The sequence below is a fragment of the Natrix helvetica genome, assembly GCF_964273705.1.
Source record: "Natrix helvetica genome assembly, chromosome: 1".
NCBI classification, from domain to species: domain Eukaryota; kingdom Metazoa; phylum Chordata; class Lepidosauria; order Squamata; family Natricidae; genus Natrix; species Natrix helvetica.
In genome coordinates, this window is record NC_138548.1 from 83,026,844 (window position 1) to 83,039,576 (window position 12,733).

The window sequence follows — 12,733 nt, forward strand, 5'->3', positions numbered from 1 at the left end:
TGCAGTCCTGAGCCCACAAAAACAACAGGGGACAAGAGTCAAGTGCAATCTGAGCTTCAGCTTCAAATACTGGAAGCAATTAATAGAATCATATTTAGAATAAGAGGCATCAGACTGCACTTTCACAGCTGGAGAACAGGACAGATATTTAAGGAACTCTTATCTGCGTTCTTAGGAAGGAAATATAAAGAGGTTTACAACAATCAAGGTCACCTGGAATATAAATTATACATGCCGAGATAGTTGAGCTTAATTCTTAATATCATTAATAAACTTTCACAGCAGGGTAAAAACCTCCTTCACTCGTTGAATTAGTTACTGAAGAATGAGGACAAGCAAAAGAAACCAACTTTGCCTTGGCTGTCCCAAAGAAGCCTGCTCCCATGGCAGAAGCAACTTAATTGAAGAATTTGCATAATGATTTTGGATATTGGATGATGGACTTCTACTCAGAAGAGAGGCAAAATTAGGCCTCCTCAGAAGAGCACTCAAACATCTACTGTAGAAGAAAAGTCCTGACATTCCAATTAATACTGCAGTTTATGTGATGTCAAATTTAAAATAATGAAGGTACTGTAATTTAGATCCAAGGTTTTAACCGTTGAGGCAATTTGCTTTATATTCTCCCTGAGCAGTTGAATCAGAAACACTTTGGCTGCCACCCCAAATTTTGTGTTCTATCTGTATTATAATGGCAGTAAGAATATTTTACCTGGATCCTCTAGATCCTGGTAATGCAGTACTTCTTGCATTTTATGATTTTTCTATAATTTATATTTAAACATCTATATATTTTTCCTCTTTCAGACATAAGTGACAGGGTGAAGAAATTTCCTATTGTCAGCAGAATCTGCATCTGAGGAATAGAAATTACAGATTGAGTAGTTACTAAAAATTTAAATAGGCCCTGCAGAAATATGCTAACATTCCACGCTGCACCTAACTGAAATATCACAGTATTGATGGAAAGAGAACTGATTCCTACTGCAGATATAGGTCAGCTAACTTAGGTTAGTGAATATTTTTATTAAATGGAGAAATAATTATTCTTAATCTTCCCTGTTAATAGTTTTTCAGTTAAACAATTTGCAGCCCCAGGAAGAAAGATTTAAAATTTCTTCATGCAAGGCTCTTTATTTCAAATTGACAGTAAAGCTGCTTTATTTGTGACACAAACTTGAAATGCAAAGGTGTCCTTCTCTCTCATTCCCTAGTGCCATGATGGCAAACCTATGGTTCCCTATGGACACGCACACCGTTGCCAGCTGCTCTTCTGGTTGCTGGCAACGGAGCCTGAAATGGCCCGAAAAATGCCCCCAAACCAGACCATTTTTGGGCCGGTTTTAGGCCATTTTTCGGGCCGTTTGGGGGGGCATTTTTCAGGGCATTTTTTGGCCTGAAAATGGCCCAGAAAATGCCCCAAAAACAGGTATGCGCGCACCAGCCAGCTGATCTTCGGGTTTCAGTTCTCCAGCGTGCGCTTATGTACAAACATTCCAGTTTGGGCATTTGGTGCCTAAAAGGTTCGCCATCATTGTTCCAGTGCAAATTGCTTACATGATGGATGTACATTATCTTGTGATGAGAAGTTATACACGTCAGGATTTAAATTGTTTCAGAAGATGATAAATTGCTTTCTCTGAATCATTAATCTACTGCAAAATGATACAATTCAAATTGTCATGTACAGCTCCCTTCAAAAAAATAAATGTTAGCACTGAACTCAGCATTTTTTTTTATCAAGAGCTCCAAAGTACAAAAGGCATTTTTATGTATTCTTAATTAATGATTGGTCAACTGAAAACCACCCCAGTATGGTAGGGAAAGCAGGCTGAAATATCAAAATAGGCTAAGACTGGAATAGTCATTCTACAGTATATGCTTTAAAATGCAGTCCAATCTGAAGGTATTCTATTCTATTCAATCTTCTGTTGAGCAGAAATAATAGAAAGCATGAAATGTGTCCGTTTACTAACAACTAGATACCTTAATAAAAAGAAAAATAAGAACTACTGCTTTATTCAACTTCAATTATCTTGTAACGTTAAAAATGAACCCAACATCAATACACATTTTCTGTTTTTTAACCAACTGAGTAAAAAAAAAAAAAAAAGCTGCCAACTCTATGGCAGAATTAATGCTCATAATGTATTTGAAAAGATGCTAAAGCAGGCCTTGCACACCAGCCAAAGAGGGCATCTGGGCAGCAAATCTGGAAAGCAGTCTGAAAATGGACCAACAAGAGATATGATAACTAGCAGCCCTTAGAGAAGAAGTTTTTTTTGCTCTGTGATCAAAAACTTTGCATTGTGTATATTCCTATGCATGCAATCTTTATAAAGCCAACAAACATTTCAGTAGGCCAATGCAGCCTCCACTGCTTCTTTTTGCACTGAATTTTACTCTCTGTTGAAAAGCTTTTCAGGAAGAAAGCATTAATTTTTGGTGACCTCTGTAATACTCCCTGGCATGATTCTTTCAGTCCCGAAGGTTTTTCCTTGCATCAGCTGCTGTCTGGGGTGCTGCTGGATTCCAATTTCCACTTCACTCATGGTTGCTCTTCACAAGCTTCCAATGTTAGGAAAGCTCTTCAGCTTTTCAGGAAAATCATCTTTGTATAAGACTGGATCCGCTCGGTGCTCCACCACTTTCAGAGGCATGGTCCCAAAGACAGAGGCAAACTTGTTAATACATTCGGACCTGATGGGGGTGGGGGGAGGGATAAATGAAATGCTTATAAACAGATTGCCCCACTGTATGTTTATTTAACAACCTGTTGTTTCCAGCTCCCCCTTTTATGTTCTCTCCAATTATTTAATATTTAATTAAACAAGAGCAAAGCAAACATGAAACACATGGACATGGTTTCCTGTTAAAGGCAAAGGTTCCCCTCACATGTCCTAGTCGTTCCCGATTCTAGGGGGCAATGCTCATCTCCGTTTCAAAGCCAAAGAGCCAGAGCTGTCCGAAGACTTCTCTGTGGTCATGTGGCTGGCATGACTAAATGCTGAAGGCTCACGGAACACTGTTACCTTCCCACCAAAGGTGGTCCCTATTTTTCTACTTGCATTTTTTTACATGCTTTTGAACTGCTAGATTGGCAGCTGGGGTAATGGGAGTTCACCCCATTACGCGGAACTAGGGATTCGAACCGTTGAACTGCCAAACTTTCAACTGACAAGCTCAGGGTCTTAGCCACTGAGGTACAGTGTCCCTGTAGGGTTTTCTGTTAGGGCATTGCAAATGCAATAAAGGTAGCATCTAAAAGATTGATGTTATTATGATGTCTTCCTACTGTTAGAAGTAGGAAAGGGGATAAAGTTCCTCTCATGCTGGAAAGATATGAATCTCTATGACTAATGTATATAATCAAGGCAAAATGATAAAGAGATGCTATCAACTGCACATGTATGCAGAGTGGTCAAACTTTCATTAGCCCCTCTCCAGCAGAATTCCAGAGATTCTTAAAGCAATGCGCATGCTGCAAACTACAGTGAATTAATTGCCAAAATATCTCTTAAACAGTCTCTGCCAGGTCAAATTTGGCACTACACAGGGCTTGCAAAAATAAGCCTGTAGGTAACAAAAGACATACAAACATACTTCTTTGGCTTTTTATTTTTTTGAAAATAACTACTGGAATTTACTTCCTTTATGTTATCTATCTATTTCAAGCCTGTGCTTGAAAGCTTAAGTTACAACATTTCTTTAAGAGCTAAAACCCAAAACTGACTAGTTTATTTTCATTGTCCAAACTCAATGACATGAGGTGTTTTTTTTTTCATTCAAAAATGTGCAAACATTTTTTAAAATCATGTTGGATTCTTATTCACCCTATTTATCATCTCACTTCTCTCTATAAGGCTAGTGGATGACTGAAATAAGAAAATGCATATATGTTAGAGGATGTAATACATTTCAGTTTGAAGAGTACATTTCAGTGACTATGAAATAATATGGCAAAAGGTAAAATATCTGCTAAGGAGCCGGTACGTTATTCTTTCCTAAAAATTGTCCACTTTAATAAACTTATTTATCTGCAAGATCTATCCCAAATATCTTTAATTGGTTGATGCTTTCAAACCTAAAATTGATATCCAAGAGCAAACAAAAGGCTCCACATGATGCCCAATGAGGCCGTCAAGAACCTCTCTCAGAATTGTTACAGAATTGAACTTTTTAATCATGCAAACAAGGGAAGCAAGTTCGTTAATGTATTCATGAAATTTATAGCTGAAGAAACTATGTTTATTATATCTCATTAGTGGAAAACAAATTTAGATTTTTTCCCTTAGTTTTCCAATAGTTGAAACAGGAAAGTTGGGTCACCACTTAGAAATCAAGAACGCAAAAAGGAGTATGCTCCAGCCTTGTGCTTCATGCGTATCAGACTTTCCCAGAATACTTAAATAATCATTGTCGAAGCAAAGGCAGTTTTAAGATGAAGCACCTAGTTACTGCAATTCAATAACTAAAAGGCGAGGCAATTGCAATGACATCCATTTTCATTGTAATGATATATAGTGATATATAGTAATATCATTTTCTAGTGTGAAAACTGTTACTGTTTTCCTTGAATATATGTACTTGAAAATTACGCTTCATATTTGTCCACTGCCCCCTTGTTTATGATGACAAACGCTTGTCAATTAAGGCTTGCTGAAACTGCCCCAAAAATCTTAAACCAAAAATTGGTTTAAATTTTTTTTAACCCTGTTTCAAAAAGCAGTAATACCCAAATTGAGAAACCCTAAACTATATGCAGGTATTATTTTAGAAATACAGGAATTCATATATATTTATCTGAAATCAGATATGATTATATGATTATACCAATATGACATTATACATTTTACTAATTCTCTCACTCTAATATGGTTTTTCTACATGGACCAATGGAAATTTGGACACAATCGGCTAATCTTTTAGAGGATAATATGACAGTACATTAAATCCTGGAAATGAGAAAAGAACAGGATGAGACACTCACCTTTCTACCATGTGTGTTTGATCTAAGGATAACCCATCGATGGCTGTGCATTCTGGACATTTGAATTTCTTTCTGGGTGTCACCTATATAAGGACAGTATAACTATAGACTTAACAATCAGGCATTAATCACGTTACCAAAAATTCAATTTTTGAAATGCAATCTATGTGTCGAAGTGAAAATCAAATTCTTGAATATGGAGGAAAAAAATATATCCATACCATTTTCTTAGCTGAATGCAAAGCTCAAAGTAGCCCATTTTTTAAAAAAAATATTGGAGGGGTTTTGCCTGCTGTAAGTGGAAAGTAGCAGTGATGACAAGTTCTTAATTCCTGTTTAATGACTGTTTTCTCACTGCCAAGGTTCCTGTATAAACACTATTTGTTCTTACAGCCATAAAAGTGATGAAATATAGTTTCCCATACTTCACCGTAACCTTAATCCAACAGACACACTTTGCCCATTTAATTGCTGATTGGCAAGCACTGAGAGGCTCTCCCGACTGTACAACTTAGTGTGTTAGCACAGTTTGGATTTCTCACAACAAACACACATGCTTTATCTTTTAAGGCTTTTCTCAAAACCATAACCACTAGTTTGGGCAAAAGTTGATGGGCAGGCAGGAAAACAGACCTTGCTAACTGAAGAAATGCCTTGAGACCTCTAAATCTCATTCCAAGTTGTCACATCTCAAAATGAACTGAAAGTGAGATCCTAGGCCAAAAATGTATTGAAGCATATCAGGAAATTCATTCAGGGAAAAAAGTTCGTATAAAAACTGATCTTGCAATTTATGTTTTTGCAGTGAACAGTCTAATAAATCAGCTTTTGCAGCTGAAATAGACAGAGATGGATTGTTCCTTCACACTCCCCACCTCTCTTAAATCTTGTTTATTTTTTTTAACTAAATGGCTTAAATTTCTGCAATCACTAAGGAAACTAAGGAGTTCTTCAACTATCTGGTCACAGTGGTCACAAGCAATAGAGTATATTCATAAGCAAAAAATGTATGGATGTGGAGAGTTAAGTCTTTTACAAATAGATGGGATCATCTTCAAAATGAATGAGAGAAGAGGCACAGATCTCTAATAAGCTATGTTTGAACTGTACATAATCATGAGATCTATGACTGCTATGACTCTATACATGATAGATGCTCAGGAACAATTGAATAAAAACTCACCTTAATAACTGCTTTCCCAGTTACATTGGCCACTAGAAAATTCATGGCAATGTCTTCACAATTCATATGCGCATCCACCCAGTTTTTGATGTCTCCAGGCATTTTATATGTGTATAAGTAATTAAAATACTGAAGAAAAAGAAAATAGCATAGAGAGGAAATGTTTAGCTTTTATATGTGGAACTAATAAAACTTGATGTGAAATGAGTATCTAATTTACTAGTTTATCTAAAACATATTTTTAATGCGCCCTATTAGGTTCAGTTCTATAGTTCCGTTGAGTGGTATAGTAACATCATTGAGGTATATAATACCAAAGAATCAAACCAAATGAGGATGATGTTTTATGAGGATGATGGTAAGAGAACACCTAGACAAGTATTCCAAAGACACAAATCGCTTTTAATCAGGCGATGTGAGTAAGTACTGTATGGGGCAGATCTATGTGGTAATAAAGATCTTTAACAGTGCAAACTTTGTTAAACTTTTGTTAAAACATTTCATGTAATTTTCATTTTTAAATATAACTTGTTTTTTTTAATTAGTATATCATGCTACTTAGAATTTACTCCCATTTAGTAATTTAGAAAAGATACCATCAAATGCATTGATTTGTTGCTAAAAAAAGTTAATAATTCTTCCTCTCAGCAAATCAGCTTTGAAATGTGTAAATAACTACAAATAGTTTTTAAAAATTCTTTCTGAGAATTGTTAATAGGGTGAGTAAAAAGCCCCCCCCCCCAATATTAGCTCCATTTGAAGCGCTGGGTTTGAGCTGCTTTGAATGTAGCTTCCCATATGCTAGCTCCCAAGTGAATTTTAAAATTCTAACAACACAGTGTATAAGGCATCTTTCTGCATTCAAAGACAATAAATGACATCATATAGAGATATAATAATCTTTGCCTTTGCTATAATACCCATAACAATGTAACTCTTGAATTTAATTTTATACTATGATAATTTCTTCAAAAACCAAAGCCAACATGTACATTTTAAGCGTTTAAGCTTAAAATGTGTTACATTGACTTTAAAAAGACACCTCTGCTTCTACATCCAAATCAGCTAGTAATCATTAAGAAGCTATAGGCAGTTCTTGTTTAGCAACTGCCCTAGTTAGAGACTGTCCAGTTATGATAGTAATGAAAAAATTTATAGTCAATCCTTGCATTTACAACCTTCACAGGTGTGTAAAAGAAGGAAAGCTGAAGTAAGATCATAAGCACAGAGACAGTTTTACTTAGCAACTACTTTGCTTAATGAGTAAGTTGCTATAGGAGATGACCAAGCTGAATCTGAGGGAGGAATCAAGTGCATCATCAGTTTGGAGCCCTTTGTCCCAAACAAGAGATCTAATTCCAGAATCAATTCCATTGATTCTTGAACTTAGATTTTTTGTGGGAGACAAAGGGCTCCATTGATCAATTCCGTTGAATCTTATCTACCACCAATTTGCCTTGACCATTAGTAGTTCAGATCCTTGTAGAAAGATAGCATGAAATAAACTTGTACTCATTTGAACAACCCTGGTTCCCGATTTCTTGTGCCTGACAGTTAGCGGTCCCAATTATGCTCACTAGGTGAGACTACCTGCACAAGTGGTAATCAAGAAAAACATAGTATTTGAATGTAGAAAGATGTTTAAGCATTTTATCAAAACACAATTATTGATCTTCATATATCATATGTCCATATATATGATTATATTTCACATGTCCAAGAACATATAAAGATCAATGCCATATTTTGCTATAAACCCTTATTTCCCACTTTTCGAATACAAGGATTCTTTTCCCTTAACAACTTTAAGATGTATCGATATCAACTCCCAGAATTATCCAGCTACAATTCTGGGGTTGAAGTCCATACATCTTAAAATTGTTGTGGTAAAAATACTGCCATAGTCAATGCTAAGTGAGTTCATAATTTCAGCTTCCCATCTGTTTTTTTTGGAATCAGCTCTTTACCTTGTGATAAAAGGCTGCCCCTGTTAGCACCATTGAGACTTCATTGGTCCACTCTGATTCATACTTCCATTTACTTGTTTCATGGTCCCATAAATGCAGGCGGCCAGGATAGCCAACTAATCTGTCAGGGAACTCTCTCCACACCTGCAGAATACAGTAAGTGAATCAATATATTTTAGTAACACAAAAACATTACAAGAACAAGTTAAGACTGAATATATATGACAGAGAGTGTTGGAGCAGAAGCAAGAAATGACTGAATGTATTGCCAATGTAGTTAGCAATAACAATTGCACTTAGACTTTTATACCGCTTTACAGTGCTTTACAGCCTTTCTAAGCAGTTAGCATATTTCACCTAACAATCTGGGTCCTTATTTTACCACCTCAAAAGGATGGAAGGTTGAGTCAACCTTGAGCCTGGTAAGATCTGAACTGCCAAATTGCAGGCAGCCAGCAGTCAGCAGCAGTAGCCTGCAGTACTGCACTCTAACCACTGCACCACCGAGGCTCAGTTAACAGAGATAGCATCTCTTTCTCTACCATATACCTATCAGTGGTGGGATTCAAAAATATTTACTATCCATTCTGTGGGCATGACATGGCTTGGTGGCCGTGGCCTGGTGGGTATGTCAGGGGAAGGATACTGTAAAATCCCCATTCCCACCCCACTCCAGGGAAAGGTTAATGCAAAATCTCCATTCCCTCCCAATCAGCTGGGAGGCAGAGAATAGATGGGGGCAGGGAGCAGTCAGAGGTGGTATTTACCAGTTCTCCAAACTACTCAAAATTTCTGCTACTGGTTCTCCAGAACTGGTCAGAACCTTTTGAATACCACCTCTGACACCACCTATCTGATTTATACTGTTTTTGGAGAAAGTATCTTAGGAATGACTGTTTTTTTCATAGAGCAATGATCCACAAGCTCTTGTTTTTTGATCTTCTGCTCTTGTACAAAAGGGAAATGTGTCTCCACAATTGTGGCAATGTATTTATTTACTAATTTATTTGATAAATTTATATAGCTGCCCCATCTCACAAATGTGATTCAGGACCATGGACAAAGTTAGAAAAGAAATAACAAAAACAACAAATAATATAAAAATACAACAAAAAACATTAAAAACCTTTACAATATTAAAAGTACAGGTAGTCCTCAACTTACAAGTTTGTTTAGTGACCATTTGAAAAAAGTGACTTATGACCATTTTTCACACTTATGACCATTGCAACATCCCCATGGTCATGTGATTTACATTCATATGCTTAACAACTGGCTCATATTTATAATGGTCGCAGTGTCCCAGGGTCATGTGACCATCTTTTGCGACTTTCTGACAAGCAAAGACAATGGGGAAGCCAGAGTCACTTAACAACCAGATTACTGATTTAACATCTGCAGTGATTCACTTAACAAACGTGGCAAGAAACATCGTAAAATGGGACAACACTCACTTAACAATTTTCTCCATTAACAACAAAAATTCTGGGCTCAATTGTGGTCGTAGGTTGAGGACTACCTGTAGTAAAACCATTAAAACTAGAAAGCTGAATTCCCAAAAGAGATCAGAATGCAACAGGTTCAGCAGAAGCAGTTTTAGGCAGGGAAGGAAAGAGAGAAGAAAGAAAAAGCCAAATACCTCATCAGTAGCTATGGAAAAGTTGGCAAAGGAGTATCCCTTAAGGGATTGCAGAAACCTTTCATCCAGTAGAGCCAAGGGCATCTCCTAACTCAACCCTGACTGTCTTGCAATAGTCCTTATTATAAGAAACTGATCTACTCTAGGAATTATTGGGCTTTGATAATTATGATTATGTGCCATCAAATCAATGTAAACTCTTAGCAACCACATGAATGTGTTTCTCTGGGATACAATTGGGACCATTTGGTGGTCATAATTCCTTTCACTAGCTGGTAGGAAGGCATCTGTTCCCTGTCCTACTTTCTAGCAGTCTGGTAGTTAGGATTGCTGCCTGGGCTGTATACAAAGGAAGGCAACTTGCTTTTCAAAACATTAAGCTAGCATGTCTGACACAGAGAAAGATTAATGGACATAGATTCATCAAAAACACCAGTTATCAAAGTTACATTTTGATAACAAATCGAAGATCAATAAATTGATATACTGCTTTCAGGGAAGAAGCCATTTCAATCACCGGTTTTACACAGGGCATTAAGATTTTTCTTAAAAGAGTAATTTCCAGACTTCAAACTGCAAAACCTGGTTAACAGCAATACTAGAGTCATCCTCTTACTTTAAAAATTGTAAGTATTTCAATATGTGCTTCATTTTTTTTTTTGCACATTTCCTTTTACCTTCTTGTGAAGTAAAACAAAAATTGCTGGTGATTGGCAGAAATGTTGCATAGTCCTAACTGCTTAAGAGCTAAATGCATTATCTTCTATCAACGCAACTCTGAGAAGTGTCTTTTTCCGTCACGCAAAACTTCCACTTAAAATCACAGAGCTATAAATATGCTTCTGCATCTTTAAACAAAACATATAAAGCCCGTGTTGCTCTTATTTCAGTAGTTTTGCACTACGCAATAAATTATTAGGAATCCTAATAGTTCACTCTTAACAAGTAAAAAATGTCTGACACTTTGAGTGTTACTTTAATTTTTATGGCTGAAAGTGTACAGAGATCAAAGCGCCCCTTCTTTTCTTCTTTTTTATAAGTAAGCTTGATCGATAGAGCCAGACATGTCTGTGCTGATACAAAGTTCAACCACATGTTTTAAAATAGGGTCTGGAGAATAAGGAGGGGAAGAACTTTACCAATATTCAATTCCAAATAGTTTCCCTGAATGAAGAACCCCACCTCACCCCAAAAAAGAAATCCTCCTTGTAACATTACCGGCTGCTACCATTCTTACACATTTCCTTTGCAAAAAAAACCCTCTAAGAAATGCATTAGACACTTTCATGGTGAAATATATAAACAGATAAATAAATTACTATCGGCTGAGGACAAGTTAAACATCTGGCAGCCAGCTCAGACCTGTCAAACAGGTCAAAGACACTCTGGTCTGAGAAAGAATGATCTGCAGTCACTGATTTGTAGATTGAAGGTAGAAAGTACATTTATACATGTTTCTTTTATACTTTTCTAGAGAGCAAACTTTATCCCTACTATTGAAAAAACACCCTCTGTTATATTGGCATTTGATATTTTTAATTTGGAGAATTCACATTGCTGGAATTTTGCATCTATCCAGATTTGTTTTATGAAGTTATCGAAATGCTTTCTGTATATTATTGCCTTAGAGAGCAAAACTTTTATAAACTGGAATTCATTATTTTCAAAAACAGCTTCTGTAAGGTGCACCACTCAAATAGAAGAAGCTGCATCCAAGAGGCACCAAGTTCATGCAAGGATTATCCAGATTGTTACGCATTTGCACAATTTAAGCATCTGGATAACACACTTCAGACAAAATAGGTGAAAAGGTCCCGGAAGTTTAAGTGCAAGGCTTGGAGCCGAAGTTGACTGATTCAGTTGATGAATTATTGTAATACCTGGAAAGGTAATTTAACATTCTCAATATAAGCCAGACCAATGCCTATTACTACACTCTGTTAATGTACAAGTGGCTTGTTCAAATTAAATCAATGTACATTTAAAATATCCATATCATTGAAATATCTTATTCCCTTTTAAAATAAATTATTATTTAGCTAGCTAGTTAGCTACTAGAGTTTGTGTGGGCGAGAGAAACACAATGTGTGTGAGAGAAAGACAGAGAGAGCTTGATGAAATATAGACATACCAATTTGCGTCAAACAAAGGCAACCTAAACACAGTATACAATGCATGTACAATAAGGATATGAGCATAATAAATGTAGAGAAAAATTCCTTATTATTATAGGTTGTCTTGATCCACAACTGTTCATTTCAAAGTTATGGAAGAACTTAACGAAGGTACTTATGGTCCCCAAAGTTACAACCATTCTAGTGTCCTACAGTCACATGATCAAAATCCAGACATTTGGCAGCCTGCCCACATTACAGGAGCATTTCAAGTCTACCCACTCTGCCTATCTTCCCCTCCCTTCATGCCCTTTTGGGCCCATTCACCTCCATTGCCCCTGGCCTCTTAACTGACCATGTCATCTTTTGGCTCTCACTGTCTACTAAGCATGCACAGCCTGGCCCTTTGCAAAAGTAGTTGCTGGCCACACAAGGCTGCCTTCCCTAAACCGTGCATGGTGGTTTACTTGAGAGGTGGTTTCATGTGGCCAGCAGCAGCCTTGCCAAGGACCAAGTTGGGCATGCCTCACCACTAGCAAGAGCAAGAAGATACTGAAGATTAGCTGAGGTAGTGCAGTGCAAGATGGCAAGGCCCTCCAAGTGCAGAATTTAGTTCCATGAATTTATACCACATAAAATTAGCAACCTTCTTACCTCATAGCCAAACTGCAGCTCATCCGAAGTCAACATGATGATATCATCATCAATGGCTAACACAGCCTCTGTTTCAATCTCAGCATAGGGGAAGAATCTATTACTCAGTTTATTTTCTGTGGTTCGTACAACTGTTAATGGAACTCGAACTTTAGGCCAAACAGTTTCTGCAAAATAAAAATCAGA

The 12,733-nt window shown here is 36.8% G+C and overlaps 1 protein-coding gene across 1 annotated transcript in view; it reads right to left on the bottom strand.

Moving 5' to 3' along the window:
* Positions 1–1,991: 1,991 nt before the first annotated feature.
* The window catches only part of EXT2 (exostosin glycosyltransferase 2), an 80,914-nt gene continuing 70,172 nt past the window's right edge, over positions 1,992–12,733 (bottom strand). Inside the window, exons 10-14 of the mRNA XM_081937049.1 lie at positions 12,548–12,714; positions 8,141–8,284; positions 6,174–6,302; positions 4,991–5,073; positions 1,992–2,700 (exon numbers count right to left, since the gene is read on the bottom strand). Coding sequence (XP_081793175.1) covers positions 2,562–2,700; positions 4,991–5,073; positions 6,174–6,302; positions 8,141–8,284; positions 12,548–12,714 — 662 coding nt within the window. The 3' untranslated portion in view covers positions 1,992–2,561. The remainder of the gene's footprint in view (positions 2,701–4,990; positions 5,074–6,173; positions 6,303–8,140; positions 8,285–12,547; positions 12,715–12,733) is intronic.